Below are 23775 nucleotides of genomic sequence, written 5' to 3'. Positions count from 1 at the left end.
ACAAATTATCTCCTGTATGCCCAATGGGTATGATGCCAGAGGGGGGAAAAACAGAGTTACTGGCACTTTTTTCCCTGTCCCTTCAGTATCACTGGATGATCGGTTTGCCTGAAAAATGATGCCAATAAAGGGAAGCTTGCAGCATTTATCCACAGAATTCTTTCTGGACTTGAGACGATGGCCGAGAAGGTTAAGGAATGAGGTTGAAGCCTAAGAGCACGGTACCATACTTAGTTTTTTCAAGAAGTGTAACCACACCCGCTTTCTGCTCACCTTCCATCCTCGCTGCTAAAGCAAGGAGAGAGGTAGGAGGGCGTGGTTACAGCCAGGCCTGTCCCTAGTGGAGGCGGAGACTTGGGGCTGGGGCGTGGCCCCAGGTCCGGCTTCCCTGCGGCAATTGGCTCCGGGGGCGGGGCCGGGCCCAGGCTTCCTGTCTGCGCCTGCGGAATCGCCGTTTGACCCCGGAAGCGCCGGCGCTCTGGGAGCTGTCACCGTGGACCGCCGCGGCGGCTGCATAGAGCTGGCAGTGGAGCCGCCGAGGTGAGTGCGTGGCTGGGCCCTGCCGGATGTGGGGCATCGTGCCTGGGAGGGGCGGCAGCCGTGCCTCACGCGGCCTCGGGCCCCTCCACCTCCACGGCAGGTCTAGGGCTTCCGCTGCCCCCGGGGCCGTGAATCGCCCCATCCCCCTCCACTCTGCCCAGCCAAGCCGCTGAGCCTAGAGTCTCGGGTTCGAGGATCGGCCCCAGAATGACCTTGGAGGAGCCGCGATCCTCCCACCCACCCCTCCAGCGTCAGTCTCCTCAGCATTCATTCATTCTTTCAACAAATATTTGTCTAGCGCTTCCTACGTGCCGGGCACAGATCTAAGCACTGGAGGGTACAAACAAGACAAGTCTCCCGCCCTCTTGGAGCCTACAGTCTAGTGGGTGGAGACAGTCAACCACAAATAAAAGCACTAGGATATGACAGTAACTAGGGGAGTGTATACTTTAGCTAGGGCAGTACGGTAAGGTCTTGGAGTGATACTGAATTGAGACCGGGAGGGTGAAGACAGTCAGAAACAGGTAGCAGTAGTCTTGGGGGTGCTCCCAGGCCTAATTGTAATTGGTACTTGCTCCAAGCTTCCCTTCTAAAGAAAGTTCTTTCCTAATTTTGGGCTTCTGCTGCCCTGCTTGGCGCTGAGGATGCTTTGGGGACCACAGTTATCATAATGATCACTGTCTTTATCCTTTTGGTACTCAGAGTCCAGTCTTCACCCAGTTCATTTCCACACACACTTTAGATGAAAATCTTCCTTGACATCCTCTCTCCTTCAAGTCATTTCTCTCTGTCAAATGCTGTCACAACCCATTGCCCTTACCTGCATCAAATACTCATGGTACTGAGTTTTACTCATTTGCATGACTATTTAGTTTATATCTGTGTTAACCATCAGGACTGTAAACTCTACAAAGCGCAGGATCAAGTCTCTTCCTTGTCCACCTTAGTATTCTCCAGGCTTCACTGCAGGCACATAGTAGATACTCAGAAACTCTTTTGAATGGATGAGTAAGATAATTAACACAGTTTTTTTCACTCCCCGGTGGTTTGTAGAAGGCCTCTCCTGCCACCAGGATATTATCTTCTCTTTCTCATTGTGTCTTTTCTCTACTTGAGTGACTCTTCACCGCCTTCAAATGAAAGGCCAAAATCTTTAGCATAACATTCAAGGCCCTTTTTAATTTTTTTATTTTTTGCTCTTTAGAGCTGCACCTGTGGTGTATGGAAGTTCCCAGGCCAGGGGTTGAATCGGAGTTACAGCTGCCAGCCTATGCCACAGCCACAGGAACGCAGGATCCAGGCCGTGTCTGTGACCTATACACAGCTCTCGGCAGCACTGGATCTTTAACCCACTGAGCAAGGCCAGGGACCGAACATGCATCCTCATGGATACTAGTCAGATTTGTTTCTGCTGCACCACAACAGGAACTCCCTCAAGACCCTTTTTTAAATGGCTCCATATGTCCTATCCACCCTCTTCTCTCCACTTATGTCACCACCACCACCTCCCTTGACCATATGTTTTCAGCCATACCAAATGTCTCCCTCTTTCCTTCAAAACCACAGGCTCTGAGCCTTTGCTTATGCTTGCTCTTTGCTTGGAATGCCCTTCCTGCCCATCTTTCCCTCCTATCCTTCAACACCTAGGGCACCTTCTCAGTGACATCCTCCCTTTCTCTGCTGTGCTCATTTTGGAAATTTCCAATTACAGCTCATTTACATGCCCAGAACCCAGATTGCATTCCGTCATTATTTGCTGAGTAATAGATGAAGCCCAAAGTGCTCTGCCTATGGTTGGGACTTGAGTAGTAACAACAAATAAGCTTTACTGCGTGCTTATTATGTGTCAAATGCTGTGTTGAACATACTGGTTACTTCTCACATTAACCCTGAGAGATAAGATTACTGTTATCATCCTACCTGTACGGATGAGGAAATCAAGGCTTAGAGAAGTTAAGGAACTGTCTCTAGATCTCAGCATGGATGGGTAGGGTGGAGCCAGGATTTGAACCCAGGCTGTAAAACTATAAACTTCTCTTTCAGCCCACACACCAGCCTGAGTCTGAACTGCTCTTACAGGCACTGGCTGTAGAACTGAATTTCTTCTGAAAGCAGGTGCTATCTGGGGCCTAGAATTATAGGGGTGGCGAGCTGCCTCCTCCTATGACTCTTTCCCCACCTTGGGTCCCCACACTGGACTCTCCTACTACCATCTTTGGAAGGTAAGCATGGAAAGGATTGGGCCTGTGAGTCATTTAAACTTTTGCATTCGTGGCTGTGGTGTAGGCTGGTGGCTACAGCTCCGATTAGACCCCTAGCCTGGGAATCTCCATATGCTGCAGGAGCGGCCCTAGAAAAAGGCAAAAAGACAAAAAAAAAAAAAAAAAAACTTTTGCATTGGTGAACTGACCACTGATGTTTCCAGCCACCCTCTCAGCATTACTGGGCGTTAAGAAAGATGTATTTTTATTTTTTTATTTTATTTTATTTATTTATTTATTTGTCTTTTTGCCATTTCTTAGGCCGCGCCCGCAGCATATGGAGGTTCCCAGGCTAGGGGTCTAATCTGAGCTGTAGCTGCCAGCCTACGCCAGAGCCACAGCGATGTGGGATCTGAGCCGCGTCTGCAACCTACACCACAGCTCACGGCAACACCGGATCCTTAACCCACTGAGCAAGGTCAGGGATCCAACCCGCAACCTCATGGTTCCTAGTCGGATTCGTTAACCACTGAGCCACAATGGGAACTCCAAGAAAGATGTATTTTTAGCATGTTCAGTGCAAGAGACCCAGGTGACAAGGCACAAGAGCTGGGCGTCAGTTTGAACTTGGCCACTCATGTCTGTGCCTTGAGCAAATCAGGGCCCCTCTTTGGATGTCTGAGCATAATGATCCTTGTCATCCTTAATTGGGTTGTTGTGAGAGACTAGTAAGATAGTAACTTGATTAGAAATAATGTATATGTAACAGATAGCATTATGTACATTTTGCAAAGATGAAAGATAAAAACTCACCTAAGCCCCTTTCATTACTTTACCTTGTGATTTTTTTTTTCAGACCACCTCTGTGCAGGGACCACATGTCTGATCCACTGAGGTCCTAGAGTTAGAACAGGCTTGGAGGACTAGACAGACTGGTCCTCTCTCTTTACATCCCACGTGAAGATGGATAGCTTCACAGTCTTTAAAGCCACCCTTGAATCAAGGTCCCTGTGTACCAAACTGCTTCCCATCTCTTGACCTTTGCTCCTATTTTCTCTACCTGGGACATCCTTCTTCCCTGGCCAGTCTCCACTCTCAAGACTCAACTCAAGCTCTCCTGATCCTTTAGGCTCTCTGCTAGAAATGCTTTTCTGACAGCCACAGCTCCCACAAACTCAACTGCACTAGACTTAGTACAGCAAATGGTTAAAGAGCCGGCCTGCTATTAAAAAATAATAATAGGGAGTTCCCGTCATGGCTCAGTGGCTAACAAATCTGACTAGCATCCATGAGGATGCAGGTTCGATCCCTGGCCTTACTCAGTGGGTTAAAAATCTGGTGTTCGGAGTTCCCGTCGTGGCGCAGCAGAAACCGCCTAGGAACCATGAGGTTGCAGATTCAATCCCTGGCCTCGCTCAGTGGGTTAAGGATCCCGCGTTGCTGTGGCTGTGGTGTAGGCCGGCGGCTACAGCTCCGATTCAACCCCTAGCCTGGGACCATCCATATGCCTCAGGTGCGGCCCTAAAAAGCAAAATAATAATAATAATAATAATAAAAGGGAGTTCCCTGGTGGTCTAGTGGTTAGGATTTGATGCTTTCACTTCTGTGGCCCAGGTTCAATCCCTGGTCTGGGAACTGAGATCCCACATCAAGCCACTGCATGCTGCAGCCCCCCAAAAAACTAAATAAAAAAGAATAAAATAAAAAAAAAAGAGCCAGCCTGCTTCAACAGCTACTAACTGAGACCTAGGGCAAGTTTCTTATCTTCTCTGAGCCTCTGTTTCCTCATTGATAAAATGAAGGTTATAATACCAACTTTAGAGTTGTTATGAATAGTAATACATGTAAAGCAAATTAAAGTATATTAAGTGAGTTAATGCTAAGAAAAGCACTTAGAAGAGCACCAGCACGTGCTAAGTATGTTTCTGCTGCCACTATTTTCATTATTGGATCAGAAGCTCCCCCAGGGTGGAGACCCTGCTTTATCAGTCTGTCTTCATAACACCAGAGCCTGGCCTGATAACTGAGATATGGGACCCCAGTAGCTTGTGGCTCCTCTCTGAGGCCTCAGGAGGTGATGGTTTCCTCATCCCAGCCTCGATATGTCTTCATATTGTCGTTGACACCGCTGGCCTTTTGTGGCATGTCTTTTAAGGGGCCTAAGTCACTTCTGCTCCATGATTCAGCCTGTATGCGTGTCCCTCTTGTGAGTCAGGCCAAGTTGTACTGAGAAAAGAGCACTGGATGGGAAGACAGGAGACATGGGGTCTGCTGTTCACGGACTCTGAGGTGTTTTCACTTACTAGAAAGGAGCCCGCTCCGACAGTTTTCTATAAATTCTGTGGACCTTCCTGGTCTGTTTTTCCATATCCTTCTCTGAAGCCTAGAAAAGTTGTAGACTCTTAACCCCCTCTGTAAGTGAGGAAAGGCCCATGGTTCTAACTCCCAAAAGATTGAAAATCCAGTTAGAGTTGGAAGAAAAGTGTCCTCATGTTCAATTGTTCATCAGATATTTGATGAAGCCACCTCTGTACGAGGGCTATGCTAGTCACAGGAAAGGTAGCAAGAGAAGGAAAGCCCTAGCACAGAGCTCACAGGCCAAGGAGAGCACAGAACTGGGCCGTAATAATCTAGATTCTTTTGTCTTTTGGCTGCCTCACGGCACATGGAGTTCCTGAGCCAGGGATCAGATCTGAGCCACAGTTGCAACCTAAGCCTAAGCACCTGCAGAATCCTTAACCCACTGTGCTGGACTGGGGATTGAACCTGTGTTCCAGGGCTCCAGAGATGCTGCCAATCCCGCTGCGCCACAGTGGAAACTCCATAATCTAGATCCTATTAACTAGTACTTCTCACATTGCATGAGAATATATCAGGGGTCACCTGGGAAACTGTTTTCTTCCTCAGCTAAGAACTACCAGTGTAGGCAAAAAAGTCACTTTGATCTAGATGAGTAGGTGCAGGAACCAGGCCTTTCAAGGCCCCCATCAGGAGCCTCCTGAGACCAGAGGTTGAAGTTTCTCTTGTGGCTCTGGGATCAGTCCCTGAGCTGGCCCCTGCCCCCAGGAGCCTCTGTGTCTGCTCTCTTCTTCCCATCCCTATTCCTTTCAGGAGGGTCACACAGCACAATGCCAGCTCTGCCCCTGGACCAACTCCAGATCACCCACAAGGACCTGAAGACGGGAAAGCTGAGGACTTCACCTGCGCTGGTGAGCCGGTGCCTTGAGGCCATTCAGCCTGATGCTATCATTCTTGCAATTTCAGAAGCAAAAAGTAAATTCCTTCTGTATCTGTTCTAAGAATGACCCGAGGGCCACAGTCTGTAATTCAGTAGCTGGGACACTATTGGGTTCTTCCAGGCCCAGTGTCAAAGTTTCCTTTCCCAGCAGCAGCTTGAATTTGAGCACTATTTTCCATGTCACCACCCCACACCTTCCCCGCAAAGCATTTCATTTTGAATCAAAGTCTGATGGCAGTTTCGAGTCAGCCGGAGTGGGCCTCACAGTGGAACTGGCTCAAAGCAGGGTCTGGGGGTTGAACCCTGTGGGGGGAGTTCAGGTTTTGGGTGGACCTTTTTCAGAGCTATCTCAGTTACTATCCCTTTGGGGGGTTGACCACTGATTTCAGAGGTCAGGTTGTCTTTTCTCTCAACGGGCTAAGGAGCGCCACATACAGACTCAGCAGGGCTCGTGAGACTGAAAATCAAGGAGGCTTTGAGCGTGCTGATTATCAGCTGCGGGAAGAGATTAGGGCTGGAGAGAGGTGCCTGGCTGCTGAAGGAGACAGATGAGGGCACCTGAGTCCCAATACCTCTTTGCTGTTTTCCCAAGAATATGAGCTTACTCAAACAAGGCGGGGGGGAGTATTTTCTGGGAGCCTGAGTAAAGTCATGGGAAACAAGAGTTTGGTGTTTCATTTCCTGCTTTCTGGATGGCTTCCTATTACTTCCTAACTACTCTCTAATAATAGTACTTAATATTTATAGAGCACTCGCTCTGAGCCAGACCTTTCCAAATGTTTCACTGGGATTATTTCATTTAAGCCACACCACAGCCCTATGAGTAGGCATTTTGGTTGTTCCCATTTTACAGATGAGGAAACTAAGAGTTCAGGGTTACAGAACTGGAAAGTGAGGGGAGCCAGGAATGGAACCGGCTAGACTGTCCCTAGAGCCCATACCTTTAACCAAAGGCATTCCGGCTTGGTGGCTCAGTGCATTAAGGATCTGGCATTGTCTCTGCAGTGGCTTAGGTCACAGGGTTCAACCCCTGGCCCGGGAACTTCCTTATGCCATGGGTGTAGCCCAAACCAAACAAATAAACTACCTCTTGTTTCCTTTTCACAACTTTTTAAAGAATTGAGGTATGTTTAGGTGTATAACATAGTGATTCACAATTTTAATTATTTATTTATTTTTTGGCCACATAAGTGGAAGTTCCCAGGCCAAAGATCAAACCTGCACCACAGCAGTGACCCAAGCCACAGCAGTGACAACGATGGACCCTTAACCCACTGAGCCATCAGAGAACTCCCTGTTTATTTAGTTGACTAAAATTCAAATAGCCGCATGTGGTGAGAGCCTGCTGTGTCAGCCAGCCCAGGCCAGTTGTAGAGCAGTTCCATCACTGTAGACATCCTCTTGGAGAGTGCTGGTGGGACTGATTCCTTGGGCCTGATTTCCCACCTCCGTTCTTCCCTGTGAACTGGACACCTGGGCTGCTAGGCTCTGGGCTCTGTGGGAGCAGGGACCTGGTTCCTTCCCTTCATTCTGGTTTTCCAGTGCCAGGCGTGTGGTAGGCTCTCAGGAGACACTCAGTAGATGAGTCAAGGACCCTAGTGACAGGCACTGAAGCTCCAAAGAGAAAAGATGTGGTTCCTGTCCTTGGGGGGGGGGGGTCCATAGACTGAGAGCAAGCAGACTGGTAGAGTCTCTGCAGTGTGATCAGGACTTGATAGAAGGAAACCTGGGCTGCTGAGCCAGACCAAAGTGGTGTGTGGATGCAGTGAGGTCTGGGAGTGGTGGGAGAGCACACACCACCAGGGGAGCCTCCCTGTAGGAGGCGGATCCTGACCTGGGTATTGAAAGGTGAATAAGCACCAGCTGGGCAGAGCATGGGAGGAGGGTGGACCCAGCGGGTGGACCCATCAGGAGGACCTGAGTGCATTGTCCTCGAGTCCTGAGAGCCTGACTCCTACAACCAGCTGCCAGTCACCTGGGATGGAAGCAGTATCACAGAATCAGGGAACTCAGCTTTGCGTTTAATCTTGCTTTGAGCAGGTTACTTAACCTCTCTAAGCTTGTGGATCTAAAAGGTAACAAGAAACCAGCTCTGTGGGGTGGTTATGAGGATTCAATGGGATGTCTTAAAATTAGCTCTGTGCCTAGAACATAGCAAGCACTCAATAAACATAGTGATGACAGCAGTGACAGTGACAGCAGCATTATGAATGGGGTGTACAGTGGGAAGAGGGTTGGGCTGAGGCAGACAGCTGCTGATGGAGGAGTAGTCTTGGCCATGCTGCAGGCCCCCCCAGAAGCTCCTGAAAGATAGTCCTGAGATATGCACCCACCCTGTATTTGTCTCTGCAGTCCCAGCTTGAGAGATCTCCAGCAAAGGGACATCATGCTGCCTCTGCCGAGTGACAGCTGAAGCTAATGTCTATTGAGTAGCTACTGTGCAGATGCACATACTTGCTATTAAAGATCCCAAAGAAATCAAGTCTTGGGCCAAAATGGGTGGATGAGCTCTTGAGAAAGGCAAGATGTATGTACGTGGAGCATTTGGAGAACAGTACAAAATAGTTTCTTATCAAGATAAACAGAGCAGAAGTTCGATGGGCAGAGAATGTTCGGAAGGCTTCATGGAGCAAGTTGGACCTAAGCCAGGCTTCAAGGGTGGAAGATACAGCTGGAGCCTGCTGCTTCTTGCCCTGGAATCTTCCATGGCCCCCACTCTTGAGCGTGGTACTCAAGGTCCTTCAAAGACCTTGGCAGGACCTGGTCCTTCATTACCTCCATTCATTCCTTTGTTCAACCAGCAAATGTATACGGAGAGTCTGCTTGATGCAAGGCACTGATCTAGGGACTGGGAATGCTGTGGAGGGCAAGGCTCAGACTCCTTCCAGGCACCTACAGGGGAGTGGGGAGACAGAAGACAGGACCTCCCTTGTTATATAACTTTATTGGGATATCATTGTAGGACAATAAGCTGCACATATTAAACTATACAGTTTGATTGGTTTTGACATCTATATACACCCATGAAACTGTCACCATAATCAAGATAATAAACATTTCTACCATTCTCAAAAATGTCCTTGTGCCCCTCTGTAATCTATCCCTTCCTCTCTCCCAGTCCACAGCAATCCCGGTTCTGAAAGTACTTCTGGGGAGTTCCCTTGTGGCTCAGTGGTTTAAGAATCTGGCATTGTCATGGCAGCAGTTGGGGTTGCCACTGTGGCGTGGGTTCAGTCCCTGGCCAGAAAACTTATACATGCTGTGGGCATGGCCAAAAAAAACGAAAGCATTTCTGATATTTTATCTTTATTTTTGGCCGTGGCATGCAGTGGCTTGATGTGGAATCTCAGTTTCCAGACCAGGGATCAAACCTGGGCCACAGCAGTGAAAGCACTGAGTCCTAACCACTAGACCACCAGGGAACTCCCCTGAAAGCACTTCTGAGACAGTTCAACCAGTGCTACAGTTGGGAGGCCTAGAGTACGGGAGCTGGGGGAACCCAGGTGAACCCCTAACCTAGTCAGGGTGGGAGTCGGGAAACTTCCTGGAGGAGGTGAGTTCAGAACTGGGGTCAGAGAGCTGGCAGTGAGACTAGGGTGGCATGTGATACTGTAGGTCATTCATTAGGCCTGCAGTGTCAGCTTTGGTTCAAGTCCTGCCTCAGTTGCCTCCTAGCCCTGTGACCTTGGCAAAGTTCCTGAATCTGACTGTGTCTTGGTTTCCTCCTATGTAAAATGGAGGAACTCTCTCCCTTTGAAATAGTTTTTGTAGATAAAAAAGAAATGGGGAGTTCCCGTCGTGGCGCAGTGGTTAACGAATCCGACTAGGAACCATGAGGTTGCGGGTTCGGTCCCTGCCCTTGCTCAGTGGGTTAACGATCCGGCGTTGCCGTGAGCTGTGGTGTAGGTTGCAGACGCGGCTCGGATCCCGCGTTGCTGTGACTCTGGCGTAGGCCGGTAGCTATGGCTCCATTCGACCCCTGGCCTGGGAAACCTCCACATGCCGCAGGGGCGGCCCAAGAAATAGCAAAAAGACAAAAAAAAAAAAAAAAGAAATGGGCCATGGGACATGCCTACTAGGCAGCCAGCACAGGGCAGGTGAATGCTGGCTTTTATTATCATCTTTCCAGCGTCTGTCTCCAAATCCATCTCCCACTACCCACTGCAATCTGTGCCCCCCCCCCTTTTTTGGTGATGACTGTTCCCAGGCAAGGAATTGAACCCAAGCCATGGCAATGACAACGCCAGATCCTTAACCCACTAGGCCAACAGAGAACTCTGCATGCCCTTTTTTTGAGTGGCCCATTTTTAATGCCTCCATAAGAATACTGTGTCCTCCATCTAAAAAACTCATTTTCCAGGGCCCTAACCAGATGCTGCCTTGCTGCTGCCAGGCTGTCTGCCTTGGGAAGCAGCCCTTCATCCTCTAGGCACAGTTAATCGCCTGTTGCACTCCCACAGTTCTCTGCCAGGTCTGAGCTTGCCTCAGTTGTGCTCATTTGATGGCTTAGATGTGCATCTTACCCTCTGGAGAGGGAACTCTGGGGGCACACAATGCCTTTCCTCATGTGGCCCCCCAACCCACACAGCAGGGCCCAGTAAGTGTTTGTGGGATTGGAGGAGGTAGGCTCTCAGGGCTGTGTCTGTGTGTCTGTTGGGCAATGGGGGTTGGTGAGTAAGCTTGGTCTGAGAAGTGACCTAAGAGTTGAGATGTCAACGGATAGAGGAAGGAGGGGAACTTGGAAACCACGGAGATGACTAGAGGCCCTAGAGGGTAGTTTTGAACCTGTTTCAGTCAGCAGGATTCCTTTTTCCAAAGATTTGGACCTGAAACCCCACTGTATAAATTCTGATTTAGGAGTTCCCTGGAGGCCTAGCAGTTAAGGATCTGGCGTCACTGCTGTGGCATGGATTCAGTCTTTGGTCCAGAAACATCTGAATGCTATGGGCATGGCCTAAATAAATAAACAAATAAATAGTGACTCTTTTTTTTTTTTTTTGGGGGGGGGTCTTTTTAGGGCTACACCTGAGGCATATGGAGGTTCCCAGACTAGGGGTCTAATCAGAGATATAGCCACTGGTCTATGCCACAGCCACAGCAATGCCAGATCCGAGCTGCATCTGCGACCTACACCACAGCTCACAGCAACACCGGATCCTTAACCCATGGAGCAAGGCCAGGTATCAAACCTGCATCCTCATGAATGCTAGTCAGATTCGTTTCCACTGAGCCATGACAGGAACTCCTAAATTCTGACTTTTATTTATTTATTTGTTTTTTTGTCTTTTTGCCATTTCTTGGGCCGCTCCCACGGCATATGGAGGTTCCCAGGCTAGGGGTCTAATCGGAGCTGTAGCTGCCAGCCTACGCCAGAGCCACAGCAACGTGGGATCCGAGCCACATCTGCAACCTACACCACAGCCCACGGCAACGCCGAATCGTTAACCCACTGAGCAAGGGCAGGGATCGAACCCACAACCCCATGGTTCCTAGTCGGATTCATTAACCACTGCGCCACGACGGGAACTCCCTAAATTCTGACTTTTAATGGGAGGGGCCCCGAAGACCCACCCAGTAGGTGGCCCCCAAGGAATCTGGTGAGACTCAGGAACCGCACAGTTTATGAACTTGCATTTAGCAGTCGGGAGGCAGTGATGGTTCTTGAGGAGACAGACCAGTCAGGTGTGGTTTCCCTGTGCCCCCTGGACTGACAGTCGTGGAGGTGGGTGGATTGTGGTTAATAACAGCTGAGATGCAGCCTGGCCTTCCTCCTGTTCCCACCTCCCCTGGAAAAAGCAGCCCTTATGTAGTCATAAGAGAAAACTGAGCTCATCGTCTCTTCTCTATGGTGAACAAAGTCAGATTTGTTCATGGCAAGGTAAGGGTCGGAAGAGAGAACTTAGTGAAGCTGAGCCAAGACCTGCAGTTTATTAGCATCTTAAAAAAATTACCGAAGTTTTTTTATGATTATCAAAAGGAGACAGCACAATGATATGCACAGTATGATAGTGTGTATCAGAACGATAAAAGTGGGCCCCAATGAATGCCCCATATGGGTACATTTTAATGTGAGTGTTTTTTCTAAAGATGGTGGGAGGTTACCTCTGGGTCGACACAAGGGCTGGGAGTGTGGTCCCAGGTGACTCACCTTTCTGCACTGTTGCTTTTTTCTTTGTTTTTTTATGGCCATACCCACAGCATGTGGAAGTTCCCAGGCCAGGGATTGAATCTGAGCCACAGTTGCAGTAATGCCAGATCCTTTAATCCACTGCACTGAGCCAGGGATCAAACCCACACTTCTGCAGTACCTGAGCTGCTGCAGTTGGATTCTTTTTTTTTTTGGTCTTTTTTGGCGGTACCTCAGACATAGGAAATTCCCAGGCTAGGGGTTGGATCAGAGCTGTAGCTGCCAGCCACAGCAACACAGTATCCAACCCACGTTCTGCAACCTGCCCCAAAGTTCATGGCAACGCTGGATCTTTTAACCCCCTGAGCAAGGCCGGAGATTGAACCCATGTCCTCATGGATATTAGTTGGGTTCCTTTCCACTGAGCCACAACGGGAACTCCCGCTTGTGAGTTTTTGGAAAAGATACTCATGCCTCACTTGTATAATTTTTTTTTTAATTTAAAAAAAAAAACAGGAGTTCCCGTCATGGCTCAGTGGTTAATGAATCCAACTAGGAACCATGAGGTTTCGGGTTCAATCCCTGGCCTCACTCAGTGGGTTAAGGATCCGGCGTTGCCATGAGTTGTGGTGTAGGTCACAGATGCGGCTTGGATCCCGTGTTGCTGTGGCTCTGGCGTAGGCCGGTGGCTACAGCTCCAATTAGACCCCTAGCCTGGGAACCAACATATGTCTCGAGTGCGGCCCTAGAAAAGGCAAAAAGACCAAAAAAAACCACAAACAAAAAAACAATACATGTTCTCTTTTTTTAATCAGAAAATATTTCAAGGAGTTCCTGCTGTGGCACAACAGGATGGGCAGCGTCTTGGGAACATTGGGAGGCCTGTTCAATCCCCACCCTGTCACAGTGGGTTAAGGATCCAACATTGCCACAGCTGTGGCTTGGATCACAACTCCAGCTCTGATCTAATTCCTGACCTGGGAACTCTATGTGCCACGGGACAGCCAAAAAGGGAAAAAATAAAATAAAATAAAATATATTCAGGTCATAATCCCTTCCACTGGAGATAGCCACTATTAGCTTTGGGGTGTTGTCCCCCACCCCCTCCACATGCACTTTTTAAAAAACCTTTACCAGTGTGTGAATGCGTTAAATATGTGTACTTTAAAAAAAAGAATCCCCAACTGGTTATATTAAATAGAGAATCTTGTGTCCTGCTCTTTCTTTGCCTAACCTTTCCCTGTCATTAAATATTCTCCAAAAACATGATATTTCATGCCCTCCTAGTGTTCCCTAGATGCAACCAAGCCCCCTCTGTCAGAGACACTTGGTTCTTTATGCTTGAGGGTCACTGGTTGGAACAGCCCAGTGTTGTCATTGCTGTGGGTTGGCAAATGGGCCTTCGCTGACTAACCTCTGCCACGTTAACACGTGGTTTTTGGATTCGTAGCACCCCGAGCAGAAGGCAGACCGGTATTTTGTGTTATACAAACCGCCCCCTAAAGACAACATTCCTGCCCTAGTGGAGGAGTACCTGGAACGCGCCACCTTCGTAGCCAATGACCTCGACTGGCTCCTGGCCTTGCCTCACGATAAATTCTGGTGCCAGGTAACATTCTATCAAAATTAACGCTAAAACAAAGCACATGACATGCTGTTGGTTGGTTGCTGTTGTTGTTTTTCTTCCCTCAGGAGATGCTTTTTTTCTCTACTTCTTACACTGGATTCTTAACAGCAAACTGTGGTTTGGATTGCTCTGTCTTGTATCACAATCATAATGATGTTTACACAACGCCTTTCAGCATGTCATTTTTAGAAACTTGTGTTTAGCCCTGGGCTTCTTCGTACCTCCCTGGTCCCCTGGGGTTGGACTGTTTGCCACAGGCCAGGGCAGTGGGCCTTGAGCCCCGCATAGTCGACCCACAAGCCTGTGGGCCTCAGTGACCAATCCTTGCTCTCTGCTGTCACCTGGCCTAGGTTATCTTCGATGAGACTCTGCAGAAGTGTCTGGACTCCTACCTGCGCTATGTCCCCCGAAAGTTTGACGAGTGGGTGGCTCCGGCCCCCGAGGTGGTTGACATGCAGAAGCGCCTCCACCGAAGTGTTTTTCTCACCTTCCTCCGCATGTCCACTCACAAGGAATCCAAAGTAAGCCCCTGATCCTGTGACAGGCCGCCACCTGACACCTCTGTGCCAGGCTTTCACCCCTGGGAAGGAAAGCTTTGGAAGTATAGAGTTTCCTCTTTGTCTCTCCTCCGCCTTTATTCCCACTGTTGGGGAAGAAATCTGTGCCACCTCTCTTATCCTCTAACTTGCCGGGTCACCTGCATTACACCCAGTGTTTTCATCAATGGGAGCTGAGGGCTCTGTGCCAGCTGACGTGTGACTGGGCCTTGTCTTGTGCGTCAGAGGGTGAAAGCATTGATTCTGATTTTTTTTTTAAAGGAACTTGTATTTCCTTTTTTAAACCGTCTACTTCTCATGCCCTTCACCCCACCCCACCCCACCCCCCGATTTAAGAAATAATGCTGCCTCTAAACAATTTAAATGTGACAGAAATATTTTGTAGATAATGAAAGTTGCCCACAGAATTCCCTCCCCTCCAAATAACTGCTGTTAGGTGTATGTTCCCTCAGGGAACTCTTTTCCTTTCTGTGTGTGGGGGGGGTGTATTTATTTTAAAAATAATTTCTTGCTTTTTTTTCCTTTTTTTTTTTTACTATATTAGTATGGAAATTTTCAGATATACACAAAAGTATAATGAAACTCATGTACCCATTACCTGGTTTCAACAGTTACCAACATTTTGCCAATCTTACTTTCTTTCTCTCCAAGTTTTCTTTTTTTTCTTGGAGTAGCAGTCTCAGACATCATGGTAATTTACCTGTAAATATTTTAGAATGACTCTCCAGCTGATGGTTTTATAGAGTGTGCTTTTACTTCTTTTTACATTCAGATGAAGAGGGACTCTTGCTTCAGGTCAGTTTGTGAGGCTCAGACATGTCCACGGTATGGACAGAGCTTCTTCTCTTGACCAGGCCCCTGTTTTCTTGTGAGCTTGCATGTGTCTTTGCACATGTTTTCAAAAGTCTCTCATCCTTTCTGCACTGTTCCTTAGGATCACTTCATTTCCCCCTCTGCTTTTGGAGAAATCCTCTACAATAACTTCCTGTTTGACATCCCAAAGATCCTGGACCTCTGTGTGCTCTTTGGAAAAGGCAACTCCCCGCTGCTGCAGAAGATGATAGGTGTGTGGGGCCCCGGGACCTGGGGGGAGGCAGAGACTTAATGGATATTTGTGTCAACTTGGAGAGAAGTGACTAAGTGGCAGAGGGAAAGAGAGACAAACATGGACATCACAAGGCTCCTCCAGGATCATGGAGTCCTAGCATTAGGCTGCGTGCCCAACAGTCAAAGGGGATAAGAACAGCAACGACAGCTGACCTTTGTCTGAGCACCCACCGGCGACTCTGCCAAGCGCTCCTCATATGTCATCTCAGTTGACCCTCATAGCTGCCACCCCATGGTGTAAGTGGTGTCATCATCCCCATTTACAGTTAAGGAAACTGAGGTTAAATGTGAGGGACTTGCCTGAGAGGCCATGACTAATGAGTGGCCAAGCTGGGATTTATGTCACTTAGGCCTGGCTCTCAAGCACTTGCCTTTTGCGCCTCCCCATCTCGGGGAAGATGGGGCTGCCTCAGAAACAGAACGATTTGCATTACTGCTGAGGACAGATGAGGGCAGAGTTCAGAGAGGATTCTTGGGTTGTGAAGGGAATGGACATCAGCAGTTGGATCCTGTCAGGAGGCCGTGGGCTGGAAGGTCCTCTCTCAGAGGTGGACACTTTGTTGGGATGCCACAGAGGGAACAGTGGCTCTGTCTTTGAGCAGCAGCTCGTGACATTGGCCCAGCACGGAGAGGCGCTCACCCTGGACTCCCCTGTCTGCCCTCCTCACCCTGAAACTGCAGGACAGACGGTCTTCCAAACACCCAGTTAGAGAGCTTCGTTATCCCTTGAAATGGTTTCCTTCCTCCCCCCACCCCCCAATAATAAAGGAAATATGTTAATTTAGAAATTTTTGACACTTCCCTCGTGGCCTAGTGGTTAAGGATCTGGCATTGTCACTGTACGTCTCTGGTCGCAGCTGTGGCATGGGTTCAGTCCCTGACCCTGGAACTTTGCATGCCGTGGGTGTGGCCAAAAAAAAATTTTAAATACACAGAGAAAAAAACTGGAAGGGAATAATCACCAAATGATTGTCTCTGGGTGCAGAAATTTGGTAACTGCTTTCCTGCTTTATACTTTACATTCTTCCAAAATTTTCTTTTCTTTTCTTTTCTTTTCCTGAAACCACTATACCACCAAGGGAATTCCTCTCTGTGTATTTTTTAAAAATACATGTTAGAGTACAATGTGTATGAAATTTCACATCCAGCTTTTTCATTGGAACAACCTCTGGTGTTTCATTCAGATCTAATTATTGCCTGATCATCAGTTAATTTCTTTTCTTTTCCCCAGGAAAGACTCTTAATAATTATACTGTAGACTGAGAGGATGGGGTGAGTGAGCAAAATCACAGCCGGTTAGGCAGAGAAACAGTTACTGGGCCAGTTTGGTGAGAGCTGTGCTGGAGACAGGGGAAGAAGTTGGGGCCAGATCGGGGAGGGCTCCACACCAGACTTTAGCACTTGGGGAGCACTGCTGCTTGGTGGCTAAGAGAGCCAGCTCTGGAGTTGAAGTGCCCGTTCACACCCCAGCTCTATTTCTGGGTGTGTCACTTTGATCATGTTAATTAGCCACTCTAAGCCTGAGCTTTCTCCTCTGAAGAGGGGAAGACTAATGACACACCCACCTTGAAGGCTGGTTGTGGGGATTAAATATGAGGTAGTGCTCCCCACAGCACCTGGCACGTTATGGGCACTCGGTAAGTGTGAGCTGTGGTGGTGCCGAGGCCATGGAGCCTCTAGGAGTTTGGAGCAGGGCAGGGAGCCATCTGGTAGCAAGGCTAATCTGGCAGCATGCACGTGGGGAGGGTGGTGACAGGAGGCCATGGAGGAGGCCGGGGCTTCAGTGTGGGTTTGAAAGTGAAAGCCTGGTTGGGCTGCTGAGGCTGAAAAGGACACTGGGGAGGAGCATAAAGCAGAGCTTAGGGGGTCAGCTGGAGGTAGAAGTCTTAACGACTTTGGAAAAAACTGATGTCGGAAAACAGGAGGTGGGGAGCGGGTTGTGAGTGGAGGCAGGGTCAGTGTTAGATCTGTGAGCCATGAGGACCTGGGAGAGATGCTGTCTGGCCACTTCCAGATAGGCTGGGGTGGAGTGAGGAAGCTCTGCTTATGCCAGGATTCCTCATCTTTTGGGTTAGGCTCCCAAAAGCACTGGTTCCTTTGAGCATCAGATGAAAGCTTATCTCCAGGAAACATGGTCCCTCGATTTTGAGGTATTTTAGAATGTTTTCATCCCCAGATTGAGAACTCTAAATTAGCTTATTAGGGAGATCCTTTTCTTTGGCTCACAGAAAAGAGGGCAGGATCAGACATCAGGAGCCCCATCGTTGTGTGTATGTGTGTGTGTGTGTGTGTGTCTGTCTGTCTGTCTGCAGATCCCTTCTCCACACCCTCCGACACACACACACACACACACACTCACACATTAGCAGCAGCTCTTTTGAACCCTTGAGCAGAAGACACAAGACACAGCAAGGGGCAGCCTCCACTTTCTCCACCACAGAAGCTCTTGAGCAAAGCAGATCAGCTGGAAGAAGGTGGACAAAGGAGAGAAGAGGGGAGCAAGGGAACTAGCTGACCGTCCTTTGGTCAGAAGCCCAGTCCTTGCCATGTCCCCGCCTCCCACTTTTTTTTAAACCTCAAGGCTGGTGTTGTGAATCAGCCAAGTGGCATTGTGAAAGCAGAGCCTCTCAGTTAGACTCTTGGAGCCTTGGCCCCGTGCAGGATAGCCCTGATCTTTTTGGCAGTACCTTCCATCCACCCTGGGTTTCTGAGAAGGGACTCTTCGAGGGCTGTCCCTTACATTTTAATTATTTCTTTAAGAGATCAAAAGTCAGATCTGCACTGTCATCCGAATCAGATAAAGAAGTAGAAAGAGACTCCAAAGCCCCCAAGGGTAGATTGCGAAATGTGATCTATTTTGATCCTAATCAGTCACCCCTGTGACTGAGGCTTAGGCATGGGAAGGACTGTGAGAGGTGCTTTCCCCAATGCTTGGTGGTCCAGGTGTGGTGAGGCCCACTGTGTGGGCTGGGCATTATGAGGGGGGATGCCTGCTCCAGATGCTGGTGTCAGGGGGCTCTGCCCGGAGAAATTGACGCCTGCCTTATGGTGGACCTAGTTCTGGGAGGTCACTGCAGGCAGAGGGAGGGGACAGAGCTCGTTCTGTGAGGTTGAGGATGGTGTGAGGGAGGAATGCAATTCGGAGAATGGGAGGAGGATGGCCCGAGATGCCTGCAGAGGCCATATCTCACAGGGCCTTTTGCACCATGGTCAGGAGTTTGAAATTGACCTTGAGGATAGCAATAGGAACAGTTTTATGAGGAAGAGCAGAGGCTGATGGGAAGACAGCTCCGTCACTCCCTGCCAGTCAGGATCAGGAAGTAGGTGCAGATGGTCAGGACATACCTTCACAGGTTGAGAGATCAGCACCCATCTGGAGGCTGGAAGCACTGAGCAAGCTCATGCAGGGAAAACTCAGCTTTCTGGAATCAAGGAACGAAGTGGCCTCCAGGAAAGTGTTTACAGAAAGTCCAGCCACCTAGTCACTGGCTTACTCACCCAGCCCCATTTGGCTTTTGATCTTGTTCATCTTCAAATCCTCCAGGTTGGGGTGAGGGCTGCAGGGTTATCAGGAAGGCAACCAAGGACAGACCCACCCAAAGTCAGAGGACACCTAAAATTCAGAACATCCTGACAGACAGACAGCCTTAGATGCTGGGATGCTAGTGATACGAGGAGCCCAGGTGTTGGCATTTTGCTTCACCATGCCCCTCAGCTAGCCATGACCTTCCCTCCCTCCCCGCCTTCCATCCCCATTTAGGCAACTAGAACATCCACCGTCTATTCCAGTTACCATATGCTCTAACCTCCGCACTCAGAGCAGCAGCACTTGGAAGATAGTAAACACTTGGAGAGGGGCTTCCTTTTATAGGAATGACTGCACATGTGTGAGAAATATCCCTCCAGGTCCCTTTCAGGCTTCTCACCTTGGAGTAGGGATTAGAGTGGCTAGCAGATTCAAAGGCAGAGGGTAAGAGAATTTCTAGAGATAGGCCACCCTAGAATCTCTTCACATTATTGAAGGCCTGGCCTGGCAAGTATCCTGGATGGTCGCACCCAGGTTTCTTGAGCAAAGAAATCACATCTCCTAATTTTCCTGGATGACTGACTGCCATTTACAAAGCTAGTGCCGTCATACCAGGCACAGTGCCCAGGTGTGATCATTCCCTGGGGATGACAGGGTGAGCTGGTTTGACCAGGGTGGGTCTTTTACATAATTCACTGGGCAGAGGTGCTCAAAAGGTTAAATTGTACTGAGCAAGGTCCCTCCCCTACCCTGGGGAAGTTTCTAGGCTGGGCCAAAGCTCTGTGCCAGCAGGGCCTGGGGCCAGGACTGCTCTGGTGCAGGCAGGCTTAGGAAAGGGGAGAAAGGTCACAGAACACGCTGGCAACCATTTGTAATGTGTCCTCTCCATGCTCACTGTCTTTTCCCAATTCTTACCTTTCTTTTCTCTTTTCAGGAAACATCTTTCTCCAGCAGCCAAGTTACTATAATGACCTGGATGCAACCGTGCCCACCATCCTTCAGGTACCAGTTCTCAGCCCTGCCCGAGGGCGGGCAGGCTGAGGAGGCCCACCCCCCTTCCCCCCACTGGTGATGTTCCTAGACTTTGCTGGAAGAGTCCGGGGGAGATGTTTGCCCCTCATCTCACCCCTCCTCCAGACCCATCTCCAGACCATCTCTGCGTCCTACCCCTCCCCTCACTCCTTCGGATTTGTCCTTTCCCCTCTTGAACCAGACCGAAACCTAAGGGCTGTCCAGCACTCATACACAAAGAGCTTGAGGTGCATTTTCTTTTTTCTTTCTTTCTTTTTTTTTTTTTTTTTTTGTCTTTTCTAGGGCCGCACCCGAGGCATATGGAGGTTCCCAGGCTAGGGGTCGAACTGGAGCTGTAGCTGCCAAGCAAACGCCGGAGCCACAGCAACACGGGATCCGAGCCGCATCTGTGACCTACGCCACAGCTCACAGCAACGCCGAATCCTTAACCCACTGAGCAAGGCCAGGGATCGAACCCACAACCTCATGGTTCCTAGTCGGATTCGTTAACCACTGCACCACCAAGGGAACTCCTTGAGGTGCATTTTCTGTTGCTTGTCATCAGCCATCTGGCTCTAAGGATACCCCTGTGTGTTTCTCAAATCTTTAAAGCCTTATAAAATCATTTTATGAAATAATGTTCCTTGTAGAAAATTTTATAAAAAAAGATTAATCTTCCATAATCCTTCCACCACTTTTGACAGTAACTTTTAGAATTTGACATGCTAGCTAACATGCTTAAATATGGCGCTATCAGTTAAGTACTTACAGGAATTTATGGGGCTCTCTTTTCCCCTCACTGTTGATTTGTCTTTTATTTCGATATAATTCCCATTACTCACAATCTCCAGGGGATCCAAAAACATGTTGCTATATCTCTTAATAATTTATTACTATGCCCTTGCCCAGCCTGTCCAGGTAGTATCTACAGGATTTACGCACATTTTGTCTTTTTTTTTTTTTCCTCACCCATGGAATGCCGAAATTCCCAGGCCAGGGATTGAACCTGGCCATTGCAGTGACCTGAGCCACAGCAGTGACAATGCCAAATCCTTAACCATTAGGCCACCAAGGAACTTCCTTTTTTTTTTGGCTGCACCCATGGCATGCGGAAGTTCCCAGACTAGGAATTGAACCTGCGCCACAGCTGTAACCAGAGCCATAGCAGTGATGACACTGGGTCCTTAACCCTCTGAACCACCGGGGAACTCCCATTTTGTCATTTTAATCCTCACTAGAATCTTGCAAGAAAGATACCCCCATCATTCCCCTTTCACACAGTTTCCACTCTGACCCCTCTCTCTGAGATATCACAGCTGGTGTCCCAGGCACACTGGCACGTATTCTAAAGTTTCCAAGGCAGTTTTCAGATCACCAGTCCCTAGCTGCAGGACAGGGGTCCTAGCTGCCGGCTCACAGGATGTGGGAGTCACCTCTTATGTTTCACAGGTCTTCAGCAATATCCTCCAGCACTGTGGTTTGCAAGGGGACGGGGCCAGCGCCATACCCCAGAAGCTGGAGGAGAGGAGCCGGCTGACCCCCAGCGACATGCCTCTCCTGGTGAGGTTGCCCTTCAGCCCAGCTCCTTTCTGGCCAATAGAAGCCCCAGCAGCTTCTTGCCTTGCTCCCAGCCCCTTGACCCTGACCCACAGGCAGCTATTCCCATCACACAGGTTTAGAGGGTTTCAGCAGGCTTCCTTTTTCCTCCGGGAGCTTCATTTATGGACTAGTAGATGGAGGAATGGAGGTTCATTGGCTTGTTATTCATTGAGAAATGTATCCATTTAGCCTATTTGCACTGAGGAGCCCCCAGCATGTGCCAGGCTCCAGGCTGGGTGGTAGGATGAAGCAGTTTGCAAAAGCAAATACAGCACCAGCTCTCATGGAACTCGGAGTCTAAGGGGGTGACAGACAGAAGGTGAATGTTTAAGGAACCTGGGCATGTGTCAGGCCCTGCGTTAGAGCAGGAGCGAGGCTGCTGTGCGCTGCCCTCCTGGAGCTTGCCATCTTGTGGAAAAACAGGCATTCAACCAACATTTCAGAAAAGGGTGCACCAAGTGCTGTGGGAGCAGGGTGTTTTTACCCTTCTGAACCACAGCCAAGTTTTTACAGATAAGTCTTCTTATCCGTAAAATAGAGATCCTAACAGCTCCTCAGCCTACTTCTTAGAGTTGTCATGAGAATCAGGGAAGTACATGAGAAAGTACTCCCTGTTCTGTGTACGCTCTTCAGAATCTAAGAAAAGTGTGGGCTGGGTATTCTTGTTCTCAGTGGGATGTGCTTTCTGTTTGGGACCTTGGGTGCTGTCTTCAGATACAACGCTGGGTTCTCCTTCAGCATCCAGAGACAGAACCATATTGTCCCAGAGCTAGAAGTCGCCCTAGAGACCCCTGTGTGTGCATCTGTGGAGTCGTAGGTTGAGCTGCCCAGCTCGTGCTCCTAGAGCTGGACCAGCCAGGCTTTGCCTGGGGCCTCCAGCATTCACCTGCCTCTGGGGGATCCCTGGCTTTGTCAGCTTTGTCTCAGACCCTCTCCAGAGCTGTCTGTGGGGACGGATGAGAATAATACAGTGTTTTCCTTTGGCCACAGGAACTAAAGGACATTGTTCTCTACCTTTGTGATACCTGCACCACACTCTGGGCCTTCCTGGATATCTTCCCTTTGGCTTGCCAGACCTTCCAGAAACACGACTTCTGTTACAGGTACAGCGATAGTTCTGGCTGTGGAAGTCAAGGTTCTGGTTCAACATCCTCATTCAGCACATATTTACTGGGTGCTTGGAATGTGCCAGACCCTCTTCCAGCCCTGGGGATACGGCAGTGGAGACAGATCCGGCTCCTGCCTGTGTGGGGCCTGCATTTGAGAAGCATTCCTATGTGGGGCTAAGAAGAGGGCGAGGGAGGAAGAAAAACACCAACCGAGTTGAGCACTTTCAGTTTGGTTCTGTTTTGTCTCAGAGCCCCTGTCTCGGGCAGGCACAGGGAGTGATAGACTGTAAGGAGCGGGCTGGGGACTCCAGCACCAGCCCAGGGAAGAGCTCACACAGGAAGCAAGCAGATGTGTGCATGTGTGGGGCCAGCTGTTGGTGCCAAATCACAGACACAGACGAGGGAGCAAAATTCTGTCCCATGAAATAAAAGAAGGTTTCAGGGTGACCCTCCAATGAGGTCTTAAGAATGATAGCAACCTTTGGACAGAGAAAGGCTACCACAGCAGGAAGGGTGTTCAGGCAGGCAGAGTGAGGCCTGCGCAGCCCCAGAGTGAATTCCAGGGAAAACCAGGCAGTAGAATGTGACATGAGGGGCGGGCATGGCCTGGGGAGAAGGTGACAGCAAGAGAGGGTTTGATGGGTTTGATACGCGCTGGCAGGGAATGGGGCCTTTATCCTGTAGGCAGGAGGGAGCCTCTGAAGGCTTTTATCCAAAGAAGTTATAGAAAGATCCTGCTGCGATGGAGAAAGATATAGAGGGGGGGTTTGGGGTGGGGAAGGAGACTCTCTTTGCCCACTTAGCACCATGGACATCTGTTCCCTGTGCAGTGAGGAAGGGGTGTGGGTCGCATGGGCTGGTAACCAGCACGTTGCCTGGCAACAGCTGGGGAGGGGCTGGCCTGTTCTGAGTGGCCTCTGGCTGTTCTTTTTTTTTTTTTTTTTTTGTCTTTTTGCCATTTCTTGGGCCTCTCCCACGGCATATGGAGGTTCCAGGCTAGGAGTCAAATAGGAGCTGTAGCCACTGGCCTATGCCAGAGCCACAGCAACGCGGGATCCGAGCCTCGTCTGCAACCTACACCACAGCTCATGGCAATGCCAGATAGTTAACCCACTGAGCAAGGCCAGGGATTG

General features: G+C 49.2%; 1 protein-coding gene across 4 annotated transcripts in view; it reads left to right on the top strand.

The window, feature by feature from the left end:
- ASCC2 (activating signal cointegrator 1 complex subunit 2) overlaps positions 433-23775 on the top strand; it is a 45173-nt gene continuing 21830 nt past the window's right edge. Inside the window, exons 1-9 of one of the 4 annotated variants that reach the window (XM_021072415.1) lie at positions 441-540; positions 2584-2762; positions 5853-5950; positions 13557-13715; positions 14084-14254; positions 15225-15354; positions 19858-19925; positions 21384-21494; positions 22524-22636. In XM_021072415.1, the coding sequence (XP_020928074.1) occupies positions 5870-5950; positions 13557-13715; positions 14084-14254; positions 15225-15354; positions 19858-19925; positions 21384-21494; positions 22524-22636 (833 nt within the window). In that variant the 5' untranslated portion in view covers positions 441-540; positions 2584-2762; positions 5853-5869. Of the gene's footprint in view, positions 541-2583; positions 2763-5852; positions 5951-13556; positions 13716-14083; positions 14255-15224; positions 15355-19857; positions 19926-21383; positions 21495-22523; positions 22637-23775 lie in introns of all 4 variants that reach the window. The other 3 variants (XM_021072414.1, XM_021072416.1, XM_021072418.1) reach the window with 3 other exon arrangements.

The sequence above is a fragment of the Sus scrofa genome, chromosome 14, assembly GCF_000003025.6.
Source record: "Sus scrofa isolate TJ Tabasco breed Duroc chromosome 14, Sscrofa11.1, whole genome shotgun sequence".
In the NCBI taxonomy this organism is placed as follows: domain Eukaryota; kingdom Metazoa; phylum Chordata; class Mammalia; order Artiodactyla; family Suidae; genus Sus; species Sus scrofa.
This window is presented reverse-complemented; position numbering and strand designations above follow the sequence as displayed.